The 17,093-nt window shown below is 37.9% G+C and overlaps 1 protein-coding gene and 1 non-coding gene across 5 annotated transcripts in view; one reads left to right on the forward strand and one right to left on the reverse strand.

The window, feature by feature from the left end:
- PHF20L1 (PHD finger protein 20 like 1) overlaps nucleotides 1-17,093 on the forward strand; it is an 89,283-nt gene that overhangs the window by 5,594 nt on the left and 66,596 nt on the right. For all 4 annotated transcript variants that reach the window (XM_040494459.1, XM_040494458.1, XM_040494460.1 and 1 more), the window contains exons 3-4: nucleotides 14,163-14,334; nucleotides 14,480-14,564. In XM_040494459.1, coding sequence (XP_040350393.1) covers nucleotides 14,163-14,334; nucleotides 14,480-14,564 — 257 coding nt within the window. The remainder of the gene's footprint in view (nucleotides 1-14,162; nucleotides 14,335-14,479; nucleotides 14,565-17,093) is intronic.
- TRNAK-CUU (transfer RNA lysine (anticodon CUU)) lies at nucleotides 521-593 on the reverse strand. Its single transcript has one exon. It is a non-coding gene; the product is annotated as a tRNA-Lys (tRNA).

The following is a 17,093-nucleotide window of genomic DNA, read 5'->3' on the forward strand; positions in this document are numbered from 1 at the left end:
ATACAATCCTTTTCACATGGAAAGTACATGGTTACTGCTTGAGCAAACCATATTACATTTTCTTTAAAGTTCAGAAAGGTATTTCATCCTTGAAAATACAGTCTATACATTTTTTAAAGTAGTGATTTGTTACTTTTTGTTTTCAAAGTCATTTTAGAGCTACGTTAGGAAACTCATTGATAGTTGGATTACCTATGAACACTCATGAATGTAGGCCGTAGGAAGCCATTGAGAGGCCAGCTGTCTTCAGTTACAGTATGTGATTTTTGGATTTCCTATACTGACTGAACCTAACTCCTGCTGAGTAGTTAGGTTGCTTAATTTTTAATTAATTTTCTTTGATTTTTAATTTTTAAGTTATTTTTGGGGGGGTTGCTTAATTATAAACTGTTACAGTTTTACGTAAAATAGTTTAGTTTCTCAACAGCCTTTTAATTTAAAAGACTTTTGTAATATTTATAGCTAATACAGTCAATCATTTTCTTTTACTTTTTTAAATGTTTTATTTTTAAGTAATCTGCACCCAGTGTGGGGCTCGAACTCACAACCTTGAGATCAAGAGTCACATGCTCTACCAACTGAGCCAGCCAGGTGCCCCCACAATCAACCATTTTCTGTCTTACCTCCGCAACCCCGGTGTATTCAAACTGTGACATACCAGATTTATAATCTCTTGAGTGCAGTAACATCATAAGAATGAAAAAGAATGCAGGTGGTTGATACAGGAGTATATTTGGAGAAATAAAGTTCAGAGTTGAAGTTCTGTTGGAGATACTGGAAGTGAATTCTAAGGACAAACAGGTAGGTCCAAAGTCAGACTGTCACTTTCTGATCCTGTAATATGGATAAGTCCTTGACTTCAGTTAGTGTATCAGTAAAATGGAAGCAATGTTACTGTCTTTTCCTTAGAGGATCATTTTAAGGATTAAATAACGTGTGTAAACTTGCTTCAAATTCTACAAAATAGTGCATAATTATAAAGCACTGAAGTAAATACAAGGGAAGAGGGAGAGTTGAAAAATAAGTCTTTGAGGATCTGAAGACTTAAGTGTGTAAGTTTTTAAATGTAGCTTTAGTATTGAGGTGACAGTGGCCTGGAACGTACGAGGAAAATCATGTCATTGTAATCAGCTATAAACTGTCTTTTTTGAGGTGATAATGAAATGTTTTGTTACTGCAGAGCTTTACAGTTGATAAAGCATCCTTGCAAATATTATAGTTTCTAATTATTCTGAATATTGGTCAAGAAGAAAAGTGATAACGTCAAACTGGTTTGGACTACTGATTTAACTTCTGTCTTTTGAATGAAATTGAAATAGTTACTCTGTAGCAAGTGATTTAGTTATGAAGACAAAGTAAATATGCTCTGAAAATTTGAAATATAGAGTTAATTTAAAATATTCAGATAAAAAAATAAAATATTCAGATGAGTTAATGCACTTCTGAAATTTTTTGGAATATTTCTATTCTCTTCTAGATATAAAGGAAAGGAAAATGAAAAAAAAAATGTGGAGATATCTCCAAGTATCAGAGTTTGATAGGATAGTGTGAACTTGAATTGGCAAATGCTGTTTCCACCCATTGGGAGTGTTTTGAACTGTATGGAACGTTTGCAAATGTGAGTTTTTAAAATGCTCACAAATAGAATTTTAATAGAGTGGGAAAAATTGAGGAAATTTAGATTGTAGCAAGTACAAATACTTTCTAATTTGAACAAAAGTACATATTTTCTGAATAAAAAGGGTTGCCTTTTTCTAATTGAATTTAGTTATTCAAAGGCAAATATTAATAGAAGTAAGTTGTGTTATCTCTATTTGCAGTAGAAAAATGTTCCTGGGAAGTAGTAATGTAGACCAAATTTTAAAACTCAAGTCATTTTTAAATTATATTAGTTGAGTTCAAAGTTTGTAGAAACCTTAGGTGAATAGTTTTAAAGTAGGAAATCTTTTGCTAATATGAAGAAATTTTTTGTATATTGGGTTTCCCTAACTCTGTATATTTGAAAAGGTTTGATTCTTATTTTGAGTCACTACGTACCTTTGAAAACCTAATTTTAGCTGTAGACTCAGCAAAATGTACAGTCACACTTATATACCCCCAAAATTGAATTATATCATATGGGTGGTCATAGAAAATTTATCCAGGGGCTCCAGATTAAGGACTCTTCTTGCAGAGAATTTCAGATTGAAATCTATGTGATTTTTTTTTAATTCCTAGATTTTTCTATTCAGAAAGTCCCAAATTTTGAATCTTAAGATCTAAGTGAGTCCTCATTTTCGTCATCACATAGGTCTGCATCAGTGCACAAACGTAGTTTTTTAATTTTTACAATTTTCTCCAAAAAAAACCCCTATAAACTTTTAAGGGTAAAGATCTCTGTCTCCCTTCTCTTCCCTCAAAATATGGTGAAAGCAAGGTCAGATGCAGGGGCAGAGTATATGTATTTATTATTCTTGTTTTTACTCTGATGTTCTTTTCATTATATTGATTCATTTCCTATAGAACTTCTTGTTATTTGCTCAGACTTTTTGCTCATCCTAGTTTTCTTGGAAGGCGAAAGAAAAGGAATATTGGAAAACGTAAATTACACTGGAAGTCAGAAGATGTGAGTTCTGGGTGCTCTTTGACGATGAAGTGTGCTGTGCGACTTTGGATAGTTCCTTCTCTGCTCTAATGTCCCTAAAACGAGGGTGTGGCGTTCAGGTCCCTTGACATAGAAACTGAAATTTCTTTGATTTACTTTCCATCAATTCAGGGATGATAGGTTTTTATAATCTCACTTTTCATTGGGTAAATAATACAGACTTGAGGCAAAAGTAAGACCGTAGAAGTCCTACGTAGTTTGTTCAAAACTGCTGGTCACTCAAAGAAGAGAAAAAATGAGTTGACACAGTGGAGAAAGTTGAATCTAGTTTGGAACAAAAACGATAGTTTTGAAGTTTAGGGGAGAGTGGTATTGGGCACACGGTTGTCCTTTCTCCAACCTGCTCTCCCACTCATTTAAATACTTTTCAGTATTTAATTTTGAAATTACTTAGAACCATAACTATTGGCTTAGAAAAGTGTATTTAGCCAATAGGATGCCCTCACTCCCTAACTTTCCATGTGTTAACAATTCACTAATTGAGTCTCTTACAAAATTCATGGATGTTGTAGTTTTGAAAGTGATTCAGGTGAAGTCTAGAAGCGTGAGCTTTAGCAGCCTCTGATTCACCTACAGGGTTTGTTACACACGCATCACTGGGCCAACGCCCGCAGCTCCTGAATCAGTAGATCTGCACTGGGGCCCAGCAGTTTGCACTTCTAAAACGTTTCTAGGTAATGCTGGTGCTGCCGGTCTGGAGACCACATAAGAGATTCACTGGTCTAGGGCATACAGAATTGTTAGCCCAAAGATAAAGTTTATGAGGTGGATAGCAATGGAAATGGTCAGGATTGTTTTTGAATTTATAGTCTGTTGTTATTATGTTTGTTGGAAGAAGTAAAATATAAGAACATTGCAAAATGATGCATGATTCAAAAACCATTTTTTGCTGTTTTTCAGTACAGTAGAGTATGTTGACCTACATGTGCTTTGACAAAGTGCTTCAGTTTTCTTGCTTTCTTTCTGCTTTATGTAATCTCCACCGCTACGTGGCTGGATAGTTGGTATTTAGGTCCGTGTTGACAAGGGGCAAAAAGACCGTCTATGGTTATAGTTAATTATGGATTGCTGTTGTGAGATGATAGCTTCTATACTGATTCAGGATAGATGGGAAATGTTCAGTATGTCACTTGAGTTTTACAAGGAGCCTGTCAGGTCTGGGACACTCTTTGCCGGTTTAGAAATGATGTGTCTCAGGTTTGGAGATATTAACTGTTTTCTTCCAGCTCATCTAGTTAGAAAAATCCTCCTGTACCCAGGTTCTTTTGACTCTCAGTCTTATGATCTCGTTACTATAACCCATTGCCTCATATATGGACACCCTGGAGTTTGAGCCTCAGCTTCAGGGGGTAAATGGGCTCAGTGCTGATAGGCTACCTTCATTCCTGACTTTCTCTGGTGACATGTGTGTATCTGGTGTTTAGAAGGGCCCCAAGAGTCCAGCATGCCCACGTCGCTCTTTTTCCATGGAATTATCTTCTACAAGGTAGGTTAATTTCAGGCCTATCTGGCCTAGAAACTCTCCCTCCCAAGCTTACCTTCAAATCAAGCCTTCAAGGTAATGATTTCCTAGCTTTCTTCACAAATGTGTAGTAGCGTAAAGTCCAGGAACCTTGGGCTTATTGTAGTGTGCTCTCTGTGTGTGCATGTGTGTTCATGTAATGGCAAGAGTTGGACTGAAAGAGAAGACCATTGTATTTGCTCATCTGACATTTGGTTGAAGGTCAGCCATTGTATATCACATGCATCCAACTCTATTCATTACATCATTCCTGCTGAATATTATTATGTGTTGTGAGATTTTACACTTGCCCCATCAAATTAGATGCTACTTTATTTTGTGATCAAAGCCAGTAGTTGGGAAATAATTTATCTGGGTGATAGTCAACTCTACTAAAGAGAATGGCTGGCAGTTGTAGTTTTGCTGAGGAGACAGAACTGCTATCTATAGATGCTGATAAGTTTTTAACTTTGTTTTTAATTGATTTTTTAAGTGAGGGGGAAAATAACTAAGTTTTAAAGATCAGAGTAATTTTTTTTAAAAGCAATTAACATGATACTGAAAAGGCAGTTTAGTTTTGCTATTTTTCATAAGGGTCCCAGTTTTTAGTTTTTCTGTATGACTTTTTATTTTGAACAACTGTTGACCATCCCTGCTATCACCTCCCATACGTTATTATTCATCACGTAGAACTTTTCTTTTTATTAAATTGGAAATTGACATGCAAGTGTTAGGTTGTTTCAGTAGCTGTAACTCCTCTTTGAGAGAATTGTTGCAGTGAAATTGAAGAAAGAATGTGGATATTTATTTAATATTCGATGTGTCTTAAAAATCTGTTTTTTCACCGCAAGAAAGCTAACCTTCTTGAATTAAAAATAAGTGTGTTCCTGGTTTATCATGGTTAGGGAAGGTACCAAAGTATCAGTACTTGCATGAAATAATACGTATGTACAAGGCCTAGCCCCTTTTACTCCTAAAGGTGCCCAGCAAAGTTTATTGAATTTTGACAGGTTTAGTAAAGAATGAGCTCAAGAATTTTGGGGGTATCATGATATCTGGTTACTGTTTCAGAAATTTTTGGCAAATGAGTTGTGACTGATGGGTTGAAAACTAAGCGTAGGATTATATTTGTCAAACTAGACTAGTAAATTTTATTTTTCAAGTCACCTAGTGTTTTTCTTAGTTCTATAGCAAATCATCCCCAGGAATCCTATCTTAATTTTTAAATTTATAACAATTTTGAAACATCCTAAAAGTTAAGCCACTTGCTTTTTTCAGACTCCTTCATTTTAATGTGATATTTTGTACTTAGGCACAATTGAGGTATACACCTTTTGGGAAATTTTAATAATAAAGCAAAAGAGCCTTTTTGTGCATGGGGGGGTGTTTTGTTTTTTTTTTTTGTGTGCAGTGTGATAAAAGCTGTTTTCTGTACTCTTTGGGCTAACAAAAATCAACTTTAGCCATTTTGTATCAAAAGCAGAAGATTAAAACTGAATTTACAAGAAAAAGTAAACATAATATCTGATTTTCTTATTATTTTTGTTTTCAGTACCTGTCAGTAAGAGCCCCCTATATTTGAAACTGTAGTAAGTGTGATAGGTGAAAATCATCAGTTGGCAAGATGCACAATATATAGTGAATGTCTTTAATGTCAGACGAACCTCATTTCAGGGATGTACCACTTAATTACCTATTTTTACTTGAGCAAGTTACTTAACAGTTCAGAGCCTCTATGACCCCTCTGTAAAATCTGGGAGCAATAATAGTACCTAACCCAAAAAGGCTCTTTGGGAATTAAGAGAGTGCATCTTAAAAGCTTATCATGGTTTGTGCCACATGGTAGGCACTTAGTAAATGTTAGCTTTAATTATAATGACAGCATGAATCTAGTGGGAGAGGAGTCCCTGTAAATCTTTAAAACTTCAACCAGTAGGTGTATAAACATGTATAGTTCCCTATAGTAGTAAAATAATTTTTAAGTCTGGAATATTAAGAAATAGAAACTGAGTGGACCTCAACTTGCTAGAGTTTGGGTTTTGTGACAAAATTGAGTAAAAAAGGCATTTGGTCCTGTTAGTCTGAACAAAGTATATAAAGTACGTAAACTTTGGGTACAATACTGGTGGAATTTTTTGGTGGGGTAGGAAAGGAATTTTTGATAGTCTGATTGATTCTTATGGTAGGAGTTGGTAATAAGTAGAAAGGCCATGGTGTAAGCATTTTGATTGATTAAAACTGACTGTGGATGAATGTACGCGTGGCAGGAGATTCAGGTGCTAAGGAGGTAGAGGGAGGTAGGACTTTATATCGAGGGATCTGAAATGAAACCTTAATTTGAAGGGTGGCGGCGTCACAGTTCTAAAGGAACACACGTAGCTAACTCTGATCTTACCTGTGTGTTGCTGCAGAGGTGTGGACAGGTAGGCATCAGGGTGGTCTGGCAGCTTATACTGGACACGTGTCCTGGGGGTGGATGCCTCTGAAAAAGCGACCTGACGGGTGATGCGATGAGACACTTAGAATTCTGTGTTGGAGAAAATGGGAGTTTGACATATAAGCTATTAGCTGAATGTTTTGGAAAGTCTAGATTCTTTTGTATTTACACTTCATCTTGGAATGTCAGGTTTGGATAAAAAGAGTTTTGTTTTCAGTGTGTTGTTAAAGTGTGAAACAAATTAACACGCAGTATCTAAAAGCACTTCGTCTAAAAACACTGGAACACTAAATGGCATTGTTCTTGTAGTTTAATCAGTGAGTGGAATGGGTGAGAAAACCCTTTTGAAAATTACAAAGCAGACTAATAAATTTAAAGTACTCCCAAGAAGCTAAAATTTTAAAACGTTATTTTTATTATTTGGCAAATAATCCTAACAATTGTATGTAAGGAAGTTCTTACCTCTGTAATTCTAGTTCTTCTAAGGTGTTTCAGTCATTTTTTACGACACCGTGTTAGAGTTTCTTGCTTACAAAGTGCTTATCCACAAAACTGTTTGGAGTTGTTAATCTAACTCCCTAAATTTCTGCTAACATTTAGATTATGTGTAAGGCATATTTCAGGTGTGTTTCATTTTTTAAAAATCAGAGACCTGGGGTGCCTGGGTGGCTCAGTCGGTTATGCATCCGACTTCGGCTCAGGTCATGATCTCGTGGTTCGTGGGTTCAGGCCCCGTGTCGGGCTCTGTGCTGACAGCTCAGAGCCTGGAGCCTGCTTTGGATTCTGTGTCTCCCTCTCACTGTCCCTCCCTTGCTTGCACCCTGTGTCTGTTTCTCTCTCACAAAAATAAATAAACATTAAAAAAAAAAAAATTAGAGACCTACTTTAGGAGAACATCTAATTTAGGTACTGTCTTTGTGTGCTTCTGTAATATATCTTCAATATTCTAGCTATAACATTGTATTGTAATTGAGTTAATTTATTTGATTCTCGTTTTCTTTTCCTTCCCTCCTGAATTTGAGTTTATTGATTGGAATAATATCTTACTTTTATTTGTAGCTTTATTCCAACTTCAGAGTCTGGCACATAGTGAATTAGATACTCCCTGTTTGTTGAGTTAAATGAAATGAATGAGGAAGTGTCAGTTTTTAGATTTATATAACTTAGAAATGTTATTGTCTTACCAATATAGACAAAAAATGACTTATTTAAAACAATTTGAATAACTTATTGGGGCAGAGTTTTAAAATCCTTTGCCTTTTGGGGGGCGCCCGGGTGGCTCAGTTGGTTAAGCGACTGACTGCGGCTCGGGTCCTGATCACGCAGTTTGTGAGTTCGAGTCCCGCGTCGGGCTCTGTGCTGACAGCTCAGAGCCTGGAGCCTGCTTCGGATTCTGTGTCTCCCCCTCTCTCTACCCGTCCCCTGCTCATGCTCTGTGTCTCTCCATCTCTCAATAGTAAATAAATGTTAAAAAAAATTAAAAAATAAATAAAATCCTTTGCCTTTTTGATTAATGTGGTACTTACTCAAATGATTAGTTAAATCTCAGAGTGAATTCTGATGGTCTATAGGACGTTAACAATGTAGGCTGGCCTTGTTCGGTGGATCGTTACCTATCAATGAGTAGTTAACAACTCTGTCCTGTGGCTTAAGTGCAGGAGATCCTTGGCCCTGAGTGTATCAAGGAATTTCTCTTGTCATGTCCTCATGGTTTGCCTTTCTTTATCAATACAGGTAAAGATCTGGGTATTACAAAGTAGATGACAAATCAGAATGAGTTCAAATAATGTTTGTTTTACTGTTAATATATTGAATATATATATATATATTTTTTTTAATAGTTCCATGCCCATTATTTCTTTATTCTTCCAAGGATAACACAGCACCTATGGTATGAGTGTTAATAGATAATCTTGCCTTCCAGAAGGACTTTTTTGTTTCTGATCATGGACCCCTTTGAAAATCGGATTAAAGTTGGGAATTCCCACTTCAAGAGAATATTGGTACATATCTACACCAAACAGCATTTTGCAGACAGTCTCAGAGCATCATGGTCTCCTGATTTAGTGAGTGAATCAGGACCTGCCCATGTTAAACAGTTACCAGTGTACAGGAATTCATCTGTAATGGTAATTGCCATCTTAGATTTCTCGTATTCTCCTTGAGTTTTAACAACACTCAGGAGTCAGTGCTGTAGGGAACTGATGCAGTGTATTCAGTGTATAGCCAACCTCTTTGGTCAGCATTTGGTTCTTAACGGATTGCGGATTTGGTCCAGAATCCACAGATACTGCTATGCTGAATGATCTTGTATAAGTGGGAGATCCCAGTAACAGTGTTAAAATGTTGGTATTCTTAGGTGAGGCAATAAAGTATTGTAAGCATTCAGAAATGATTTTTATTCTTGGTGATGGATTTGTTCTGCTCTGTAGTTATAGCCACAGTTTAACTTGACCCTTGAAGTCTTTGACTATACTAATTCAGAGAGGGTCCTGAGAAATCAACCAACAGATTATGGTAGTAGAATTGCATGCGTGAAAATACCGTTCAGTTCAGCAAAGATCACTGTAATGTCTTCTCAGAATTTCTGAATGCTATTTGTTTCCATTAAGCCTAATAACCAGTTTTAGAGTGGATCATTTTTCTTAAGTTCGTTATACTTGCTAGGAATCAAGTGCGAAAGACATGAAGGTGTGGCAGACAGACCTAGAGCAATGAAGGCAATGCCTTGTTTTCCACACAAGTGAAGATCATTGAAGCAATGCATGCGTTGCAGAGTGGGATTCGAATAGGGAGGGTAGATAGTAGAAATTTGATAGGGTTGTGCAGTAGCTCATGATAAGGGGTGAGAGAGCTCTACGTAGAATTTTGGCACTGAGGAATCATACTTCCCTCTCTTTTGAACCCTTAAGAAATGCCAACCACGGTGTTTTCTTCTTATCCCTCATTGAAAGCCCAGTCTCCCACTTCTCAGCTCTTTTCCCAAATCATTCATCAATGTCTGGGACTCAGCCTAATCACTGTTCTTTAACACTTTTCCATGATGTAGCGTTTAAAAAAATGGCAAAACAAAAACATTGTCACTACATCTTCCAAATTCATTAGAAAAATTTTACATTCCATTCACACTCAATTATAATGAAAACTAAATTGTACATCAAAATGATTGTGCTGTAGGTCAAGATAGAGAGGCATTTGTAAATACGTTTTTTCAATGTTATTTTTCATTCATTGTGTGTATCAAAGCATTATTACTGTGGGCCATTTGCTAGAATAGGGAAATCACTTCTTTATATAGAACTGTCTATTAATTTGCCATTTTGTACATTTGACATGTATAGCAGAGATCTTGATGTTGTTGTTGTTGTTGTTGTTTTTTCTAAAGTATAACTGATAACCAAAGTAAGGGATTTCCTGTTGTTTCTAGAATGATGGAGCATTTCATTACTTTGCTATTCTAGAGCCCTTCGGTTTGAACCTAGCTAACAAGTCCAATCTGATGTCCCACTATTCTCCTTTATTCACCCAATTGCTTGTTTCGACTGCTTGCTTCTAGCCAGAAGAAGTGGTTTCCTTGAACTGCCTCCCAGTGTCTGGTCATGAGGTTCTTGAGGACAGAAATGTCATTCTGCTGGTCTCTGAATCCTCATTATCTGGCTGATTGCCTGACTTTGGCTTTAAGTAAATGAACATCGGCAAACTGAAAGTGTGTATACTTTACCTTTGTTTGTACCAGGCTCATTAGGTCTAAGTCCTGGAGGCTGTTACTAAGACCGATGTAGATTAGGTCTCCCAAGAACATGCAGTGCACTCCCCAGTTTTCTCTGAACTGTTAATAGCATCTTATCGAAAATTTTTATATATACTTAGCAGTTTACCATATATGATATAATTACTTTGATACGGGCCTTATCCCAGTTTTCCTGTAGGCTTTTGTGCCAGTTGGTTTTGGCTGCGAATGCTCTGCCATGTGTATTCTTGGACAGTCATCTGTGAAATGGGGACTGTGTTATCTATACCTTGGATGGTTACCAGGATCCAAGGAGAAAAGGTATATAAAGAGTAGTTGACACTCAGTAAGGAAAGAACAGAGAGCCTAACGTACATGTAAATATTCTGAGTCATCTCTCTCCTTGTCTGACTCTAAGCTAAGCTCCTTGAAGACAGCAGTTAATTATGTTTCCTTTTTACCTACCAACAGTGCCTAGCAAGTTCCTTAATCTTATTAGGTGCCCAAATATGTGTTGACTGAATGAACAGAAATTCAGTCATTGTTAATAATGGTAATATTGGGGCGCCTGGGTGGCGCAGTCGGTTAAGCGTCCGACTTCAACCAGGTCACGATCTCACGGTCCGTGAGTTCGAGCCCCGCGTCGGGCTCTGGGCTGATGGCTCAGAGCCTGGAGCCTGTTTCCGATTCTGTGTCTCCCTCTCTCTCTGACCCTCCCCCGTTCATGCTCTGTCTCTCTCTGTCCCAAAAATAAATAAACGTTGAAAAAAAAAAATAATGGTAATATTTATGGCTCCTTTATTTAAGATTCAGAATTTGATGAGTAAACATTGTAAGAATGAAAAGAGATACGAATCTTGGGTATGTGTTACTTATTTAATTGTTGGCTTTCATCTGAAGTTTACCTCTCCATCTCTGGATATTTATGGAAAGAGTATAATATACTGTAAATTATCCTGAAGCACTTCCCCACAAGTCTGGTTGTTGCATCAGGCATCCTGTCAGTGAAACAGAATTTGAAAGATTTTAGGAAAAGTGTAAGTTACTTAAAAGTGCAGTTCAGATTTAAATTATATGAACTTATTTAGATTCTGACTCTGTGCTGAATTCAGTCATGTTATGAAAATAAAGATGTGTTGGACTCTTCCTGTGGACCATTTTCACTTTGAGAAATGTTTTAAATATGTGGAGTTGTTTACATTTAGAATTTGAAGGAACCTAGAGGATAAACCCCTAATGTTTTGCTCAATAATAAAAAGGTGTGATAATAAACACGTGGAAGTATAAATTTATTCATTTTTATAGTTGAAAGAAAATCTCTTTTTATAGTGGTGAAGTGGCTGGTGAGTGTTGGAAAATAAACTAAAGGGCAACCTTACCTCTAGGCTTCCCTCGGCGCTGTTGACAGTTTTTATGTTGTAAAAACCAGAGGAACAAAACCATACAATCAGAGCAGTGTTGCAAGAGACCGGCATTACGGCACTGATTCTGAGCGGGTAGGGTCAGTGTGTTCACCTTGGGGAGTATGTTAGTTCCCTGGGTTTTGGGGTTTTCTTGTTTTTCTGCCTGTCTTTAACAGAATGTTTCCTCATCCACGCCGCCCCCCCGCCCCCCGCCCCGAAAGACTAAGAGTAAGCTCTAACTTAGGGCTGTAAGGTCGACAGCCTTCTTAGTTATGAAGAAACGTGCAGGTGGTCTTTAAGGTCACTTCTCACTCATTCTGAACTTCCCCCGAATGGCGGCTGGTGCTGTGTCTGTCTGTCACTCGGCTAGATGCTGGGGGATGCAACGATGGACGTCACTCTGTTATTCCTTGAAGCTCACAGGCCAGAGTAGCTTCTACAACCAAGTCCCTTAGATGTCTGCTAGCACGAGAGATGTTAACAGATGTTCCGTGATAAAAGGATTACATATTTCTTTAACTTCAGTACTAGTAAATGTTTCATCTCTCTGTTGTTGACAAGACCAAGAAGTCTTTCAATAAAGAAAAGAATTAAACTTTTTAGCCAGTATTTTCCCAGGCTGTTTAACCATCAGACCCTTTCTGTGTGTCACCGGTCTTAACGTTGCAAGGGCTGTAAATGCTCTGCAGCACACGGTTTGGGAGCCTGCCCTGAGATGGTTCTGGCCAGGTGGGTGCAGGGAGGGCTGCAGGGGCAGGGGGAGGGGGTTGCACATTCAACCGGGTCTGGAATGAGGAGTAGAAAGGGGAAGGGGAGGCCGCCCAGGGCTGGGCCAAAAGGACGGAAGGTACAAAAGCACGAATGTTTGACCTAGCGTGGGTGCGTGGTGTTTTTGAGGAGACCCCAAGTGGGAAAACCCAACCTACACCGGAGCCAAGAAGCTACCCCAGAGGAGGATTCAGGGCCCTTGGAATGCTTAAGAAGCTTTGAATAGCATGAGTGATACAAAGCTTATGGTAATCAGTTCCTGAATTTCGAAGCTCTGTAAGGTCTGTCGTGCTTATGCTGAAAGCCAGTTTTCTGTAGGGAGAAGAAAAATTCCAGATTTATCACAAACTAGCAAAAATATGAAATAAACTATTAGGGCTGAATCATCTATGTGCTACTGTTGAATTCTTATGGTTATTTAATGATAGTTTTTAAAAACTTTTGAGTCATCGGTGAACATTTAATACAGTACATTAGGAAGGATGAGGCAATTTTCCTTGTTGAAAGTTTCAAGTTAACTAATTTCTATTTTAGATTTTACCGTAGGAGAGTCATCACACAGAGAGACAGAACAATGTACTGTTGTTTTTATATTTTAGAATTTAAAGTTTAACTGAGCTTTTCCCCTACTGTCATTAATGTGCGTTTTATGTATTTATTTATTTATTTTTAGTTTTTGAGAGAGAGAGAGACAGAGTGCAAGTAGGGGAGGGGGAGAAAGAGAGAGGAAGACACAGAATTGGAAGCAGGCTCTGTGCTGACAGCTCAGAGCCTGATGTGGGTCTTGAACCCATGAACTGCGAGGTCATGACCTGAGCTAAAGTCGGATGCTTAACCGACTGAGGCATCCAGGCACCCTGATGTGCATTTTAAAATATTGGAAAGTACAGAGAAATAGAAAAAACAAAGTGATTTTGTGTCATAAAGAGACAAATGAACATGTTGGTATATTTTGCCAGACAAATTTGTTTTACTTATAATTCTGCTGAACACAGTGCTGCTACTTTACATTTCCCTATGTAAATTTTTTGCAGATACCACATTTAAAGACTATAATTTTCCATTCAGTGGGTATGCCATTGTTTGTATTTTTTTCTAACCATATTTTTAGGTGGCTTGTATTTTCTTTATTAATGTTTTGTATGTATAGTTCCAGATTTGTAATGATTGAGGCAAAAAGTAGCAATCTTTTAAGGCTCTTGAAGTGTGCTTTCCAATTAAAAACAGTGCAGGTAATTTATAGTTCCACTGGGAATGTATTGAAGTATTTTTTTAAAAAACTTTTTTAACATTTACTTATTGAGAGACAGAGGGAGACAGAGCATGAGCATGGGAGGGGCAGAGAGAGGAGGAGACACAGAATCTGAAACAGGCTCCAGGCTCTTAGCTGTTAGCACAGAGCCCGAGGCAGGGCTCGAACTCACAAACTGCGAGATCATAACCTGAGCCATCCAGGCACCCCTGAAGTATTTATTTCACTGGATATTGAGACCAGACATTAAAGACAAATAATAATAAAGCAACCTTTGTTGGTTCAATTGTTTAAAAATATGGACCATATCGTTTTGTTTATGGATTTAACGGTAAGCAGTGTTTTCAGTTAAATTATCCTTTTTAATACTTTGTGTAAACAAATGTAAGAATTTTCTCTTGATGTGAAGCTCCTTTTTATCTTGGAGGTATCCGTCACGGATTGAAAAAATCGACTATGAGGAGGGCAAGATGTTGGTCCATTTTGAGCGTTGGAGTCATCGTTATGATGAGTGGATTTACTGGGATAGCAATAGGTTGAGACCCCTGGAGAGACCCGCATTAAGAAAAGAAGGGCTAAAAGATGAGGAAGATTTCTTTGTAAGTAGCAATCTTCTTCCCGTTTGCTAGATGTGTAATGACATATTCTAAAAGGAATTCTGTTAAATATTACAAAAGCTTGTTTTTATAAAGGAAATGCTTATTTATTATACATGGTATTGATCTTAAAAGTTGTTTAAAATAGGATTTCAAAGCTGGAGAAGAAGTTTTGGCTCGTTGGACAGACTGTCGCTATTACCCTGCCAAGATTGAAGCAATTAACAAAGAAGGTATGTATTTGAAATGATCTTAGATTTAAAATGGGATTGATAGTAAAATTTAACTGTTTCTAATTTTAATTCTTGTAATTGTCACCACTGTTACTTCTGTCTGTCTTATACTTAAAGAATTGCCTGCTGATACTCTTTTCTGGGAGTATTTCATTGTTACATATCGTATAGAATAACATGATACATGATCTGCTTACCACCTAAATAAACTGTTTAAATTAGAAGTGTGAAAGTTGGTTAAAATTGTTCAGCTTTTAGTTGACAGGCTTATATTATGTGCATTTTATTTCTCCTTCTCTGTTTCCAGTTTGCCGGCCAAGTTATTTTTATGAGCAACTCATCCAGAGTGTTAGGGAAGGTTAAGGATACAGGAAAATTCAAGTCAGTTCCACTTGGAAATAAAATACAGTACAGTGTTTTTTCTGAGGAAAGAGTGTGGGAACTTATCAGTTTGAGGATTTCCTTTATTGCCTTTTTCCACTGCCCCTTTTTTCTTAGTTTCTGTGAATAATCGAAAGGGAAATTTCCCGATAGCCTTTGTGGCATCTAAACATTCATATTGAGCAGAAATTACTGAACTGACCAGTGATGTTGAAAATAACACAGGAATCGGGTGTGTTCGTGTGGCCAAGGCTAATAAATCTGTGGGGCGGATAATGTATTTAAGAAAACAGGACTTGAAGACTGAGGAATTTGGAAAGGCATGAGAATTGGTATTTAAATTAGTATTGGAACTATGCTTAACTATTTTATTTTTTAAATTTCTTGCTTAAAAATCTCATTTTAATAAGTTGTGAAATACTTGTAAGTATATTTCCAAGTCAAGAATACATCCATTTTCTGTAACAATTGTTTCTTAAACTTGACCACTCATCCGTTCTGTTTACTAAAGAAACACACATTGAGTGACAGCTTCTTTGCAAGAGAAGGATTTAAGTAAGGGGGCACTTTAAACCCGAAAGACAAACAGGTCAGCTAAAGAGGGAACGAAAGGCTTTTCTGACAAAAGAAATGAAATGGCATATTGCAGAAGAATAGAAGAGAGGCCCGCTGCTTTTTAGGAACTGCAAGACTTCGTTGTAACTGGAGTGAAGGAGTCCTTTGAAGGGAGTGGAATATCAGAAGAGCTGGGAGAGAGAAGCAGGGATCTGCGTATGGAATGTCTTGTAATCTTGCTACAGAATTTGACTTTTTTTGGAGGTGATGGGAAAGAAACGTGGAAGGGAGTTAAGCTGAGGATTTAAAGTAACAACAAACTTGAGAAAACATGGGAGGTAAGAGGAGACAAAAGAGGAAAACATTTAAAAAGAGACATATTAAAGAATGTTAGGTGTGAAAAAGCAAATCAGTGTTGTCTACCAAAAAATTATGATACAACTTTATAAAGCCCTATTCCAGTTTATTGTTTTAAGGAATTGAAATAACAGATATGGCTATGATTTTACTACCACCAGTCACCTTCCTCCTGCAGGAGTTGAGGGACGTCTCTGTTAGGTTTGCAGGTTACTTTTCCTTTCCTGGTATGCTTCACCTCACTGTGCACTTAGCTTCTTGAGAGCTCTGTTACGGAGCCCATGTTCCTGTGTCTAATACACACGGGCCCTCCAGGTTTATAGCATGTGGGCAGTCAGCAGCAGGTTGTGGAAATAAAGGAGGCAGTAACGGATCAATTCTTTGGGATAATTAATAGGATCCACCCAAAATAAAAGAAGATGATGCAAAATTAAACAACAGTCTCCATTTTATATTTTTAAAGTTCATGTTTATTTATTTTGAGAGAGAGAGATTGAGAGAGAGGAAGTGGGGGAGGGACAGAGAGAGAAGGAGACAGAAATCCCAAGCAGGCTCTGCGCTGTCAGCACCGAGCCTGATGCGGGCTCGAATTCATGAACTGTGAGATCCTGACCTGAGCCTAAGTCGAGAATCGGACGTTGAACCGACTGAGCCACTCAGGCGCCCCAGCACTCTGTATTTTGCTGAAGAGCCGTTTCTTTGAGTGTGGAGAGCTCTGAGATCTTGTCTCCGTGCTTATACTCCTTGGGAGTGTAGCATATACAAGTACACGTGTACACACACATGCAGTGCACTCAGAAGCAGAGCCGTCCTATTTTGTCCCATCCCATTTGTCCATGGGCATAGAGCACAGAAAATTGAGCTTGTATTCGTGGAAGAGTGGTGACGCTCACTGCAGTCTCTGCCGTTTTGGGAGCAGTTTGAGTGCACCCTTAGTGAAGTGTTAGCAGATACGATTTCTTTTTAAAATACCTCCACTAGGGGCGCCTGGGTGGCGCAGTCGGTTAAGCGTCCGACTTCAGCTCAGGTCACGATCTCGCGGTCCGTGGGTTCGTGCCCCGCGTCAGGCTCTGGGCTGATGGCTCAGAGCCTGGAGCCTGTTTCCGATTCTGTGTCTCCCTCTCTCTCTGCCCCTCCCCCGTTCATGCTCTGTCTCTCTCTGTCCCAAAAATAAATAAACGTTGAAAGAAAAAAATAAAAAAAAAAAATAAAATAAAATATCTCCACTAGAGGTCT

This window comes from Herpailurus yagouaroundi, unplaced genomic scaffold (genome assembly GCF_014898765.1).
Source record: "Herpailurus yagouaroundi ecotype Mexico unplaced genomic scaffold, PumYag 186, whole genome shotgun sequence".
Lineage (NCBI taxonomy): Eukaryota > Metazoa > Chordata > Mammalia > Carnivora > Felidae > Herpailurus > Herpailurus yagouaroundi.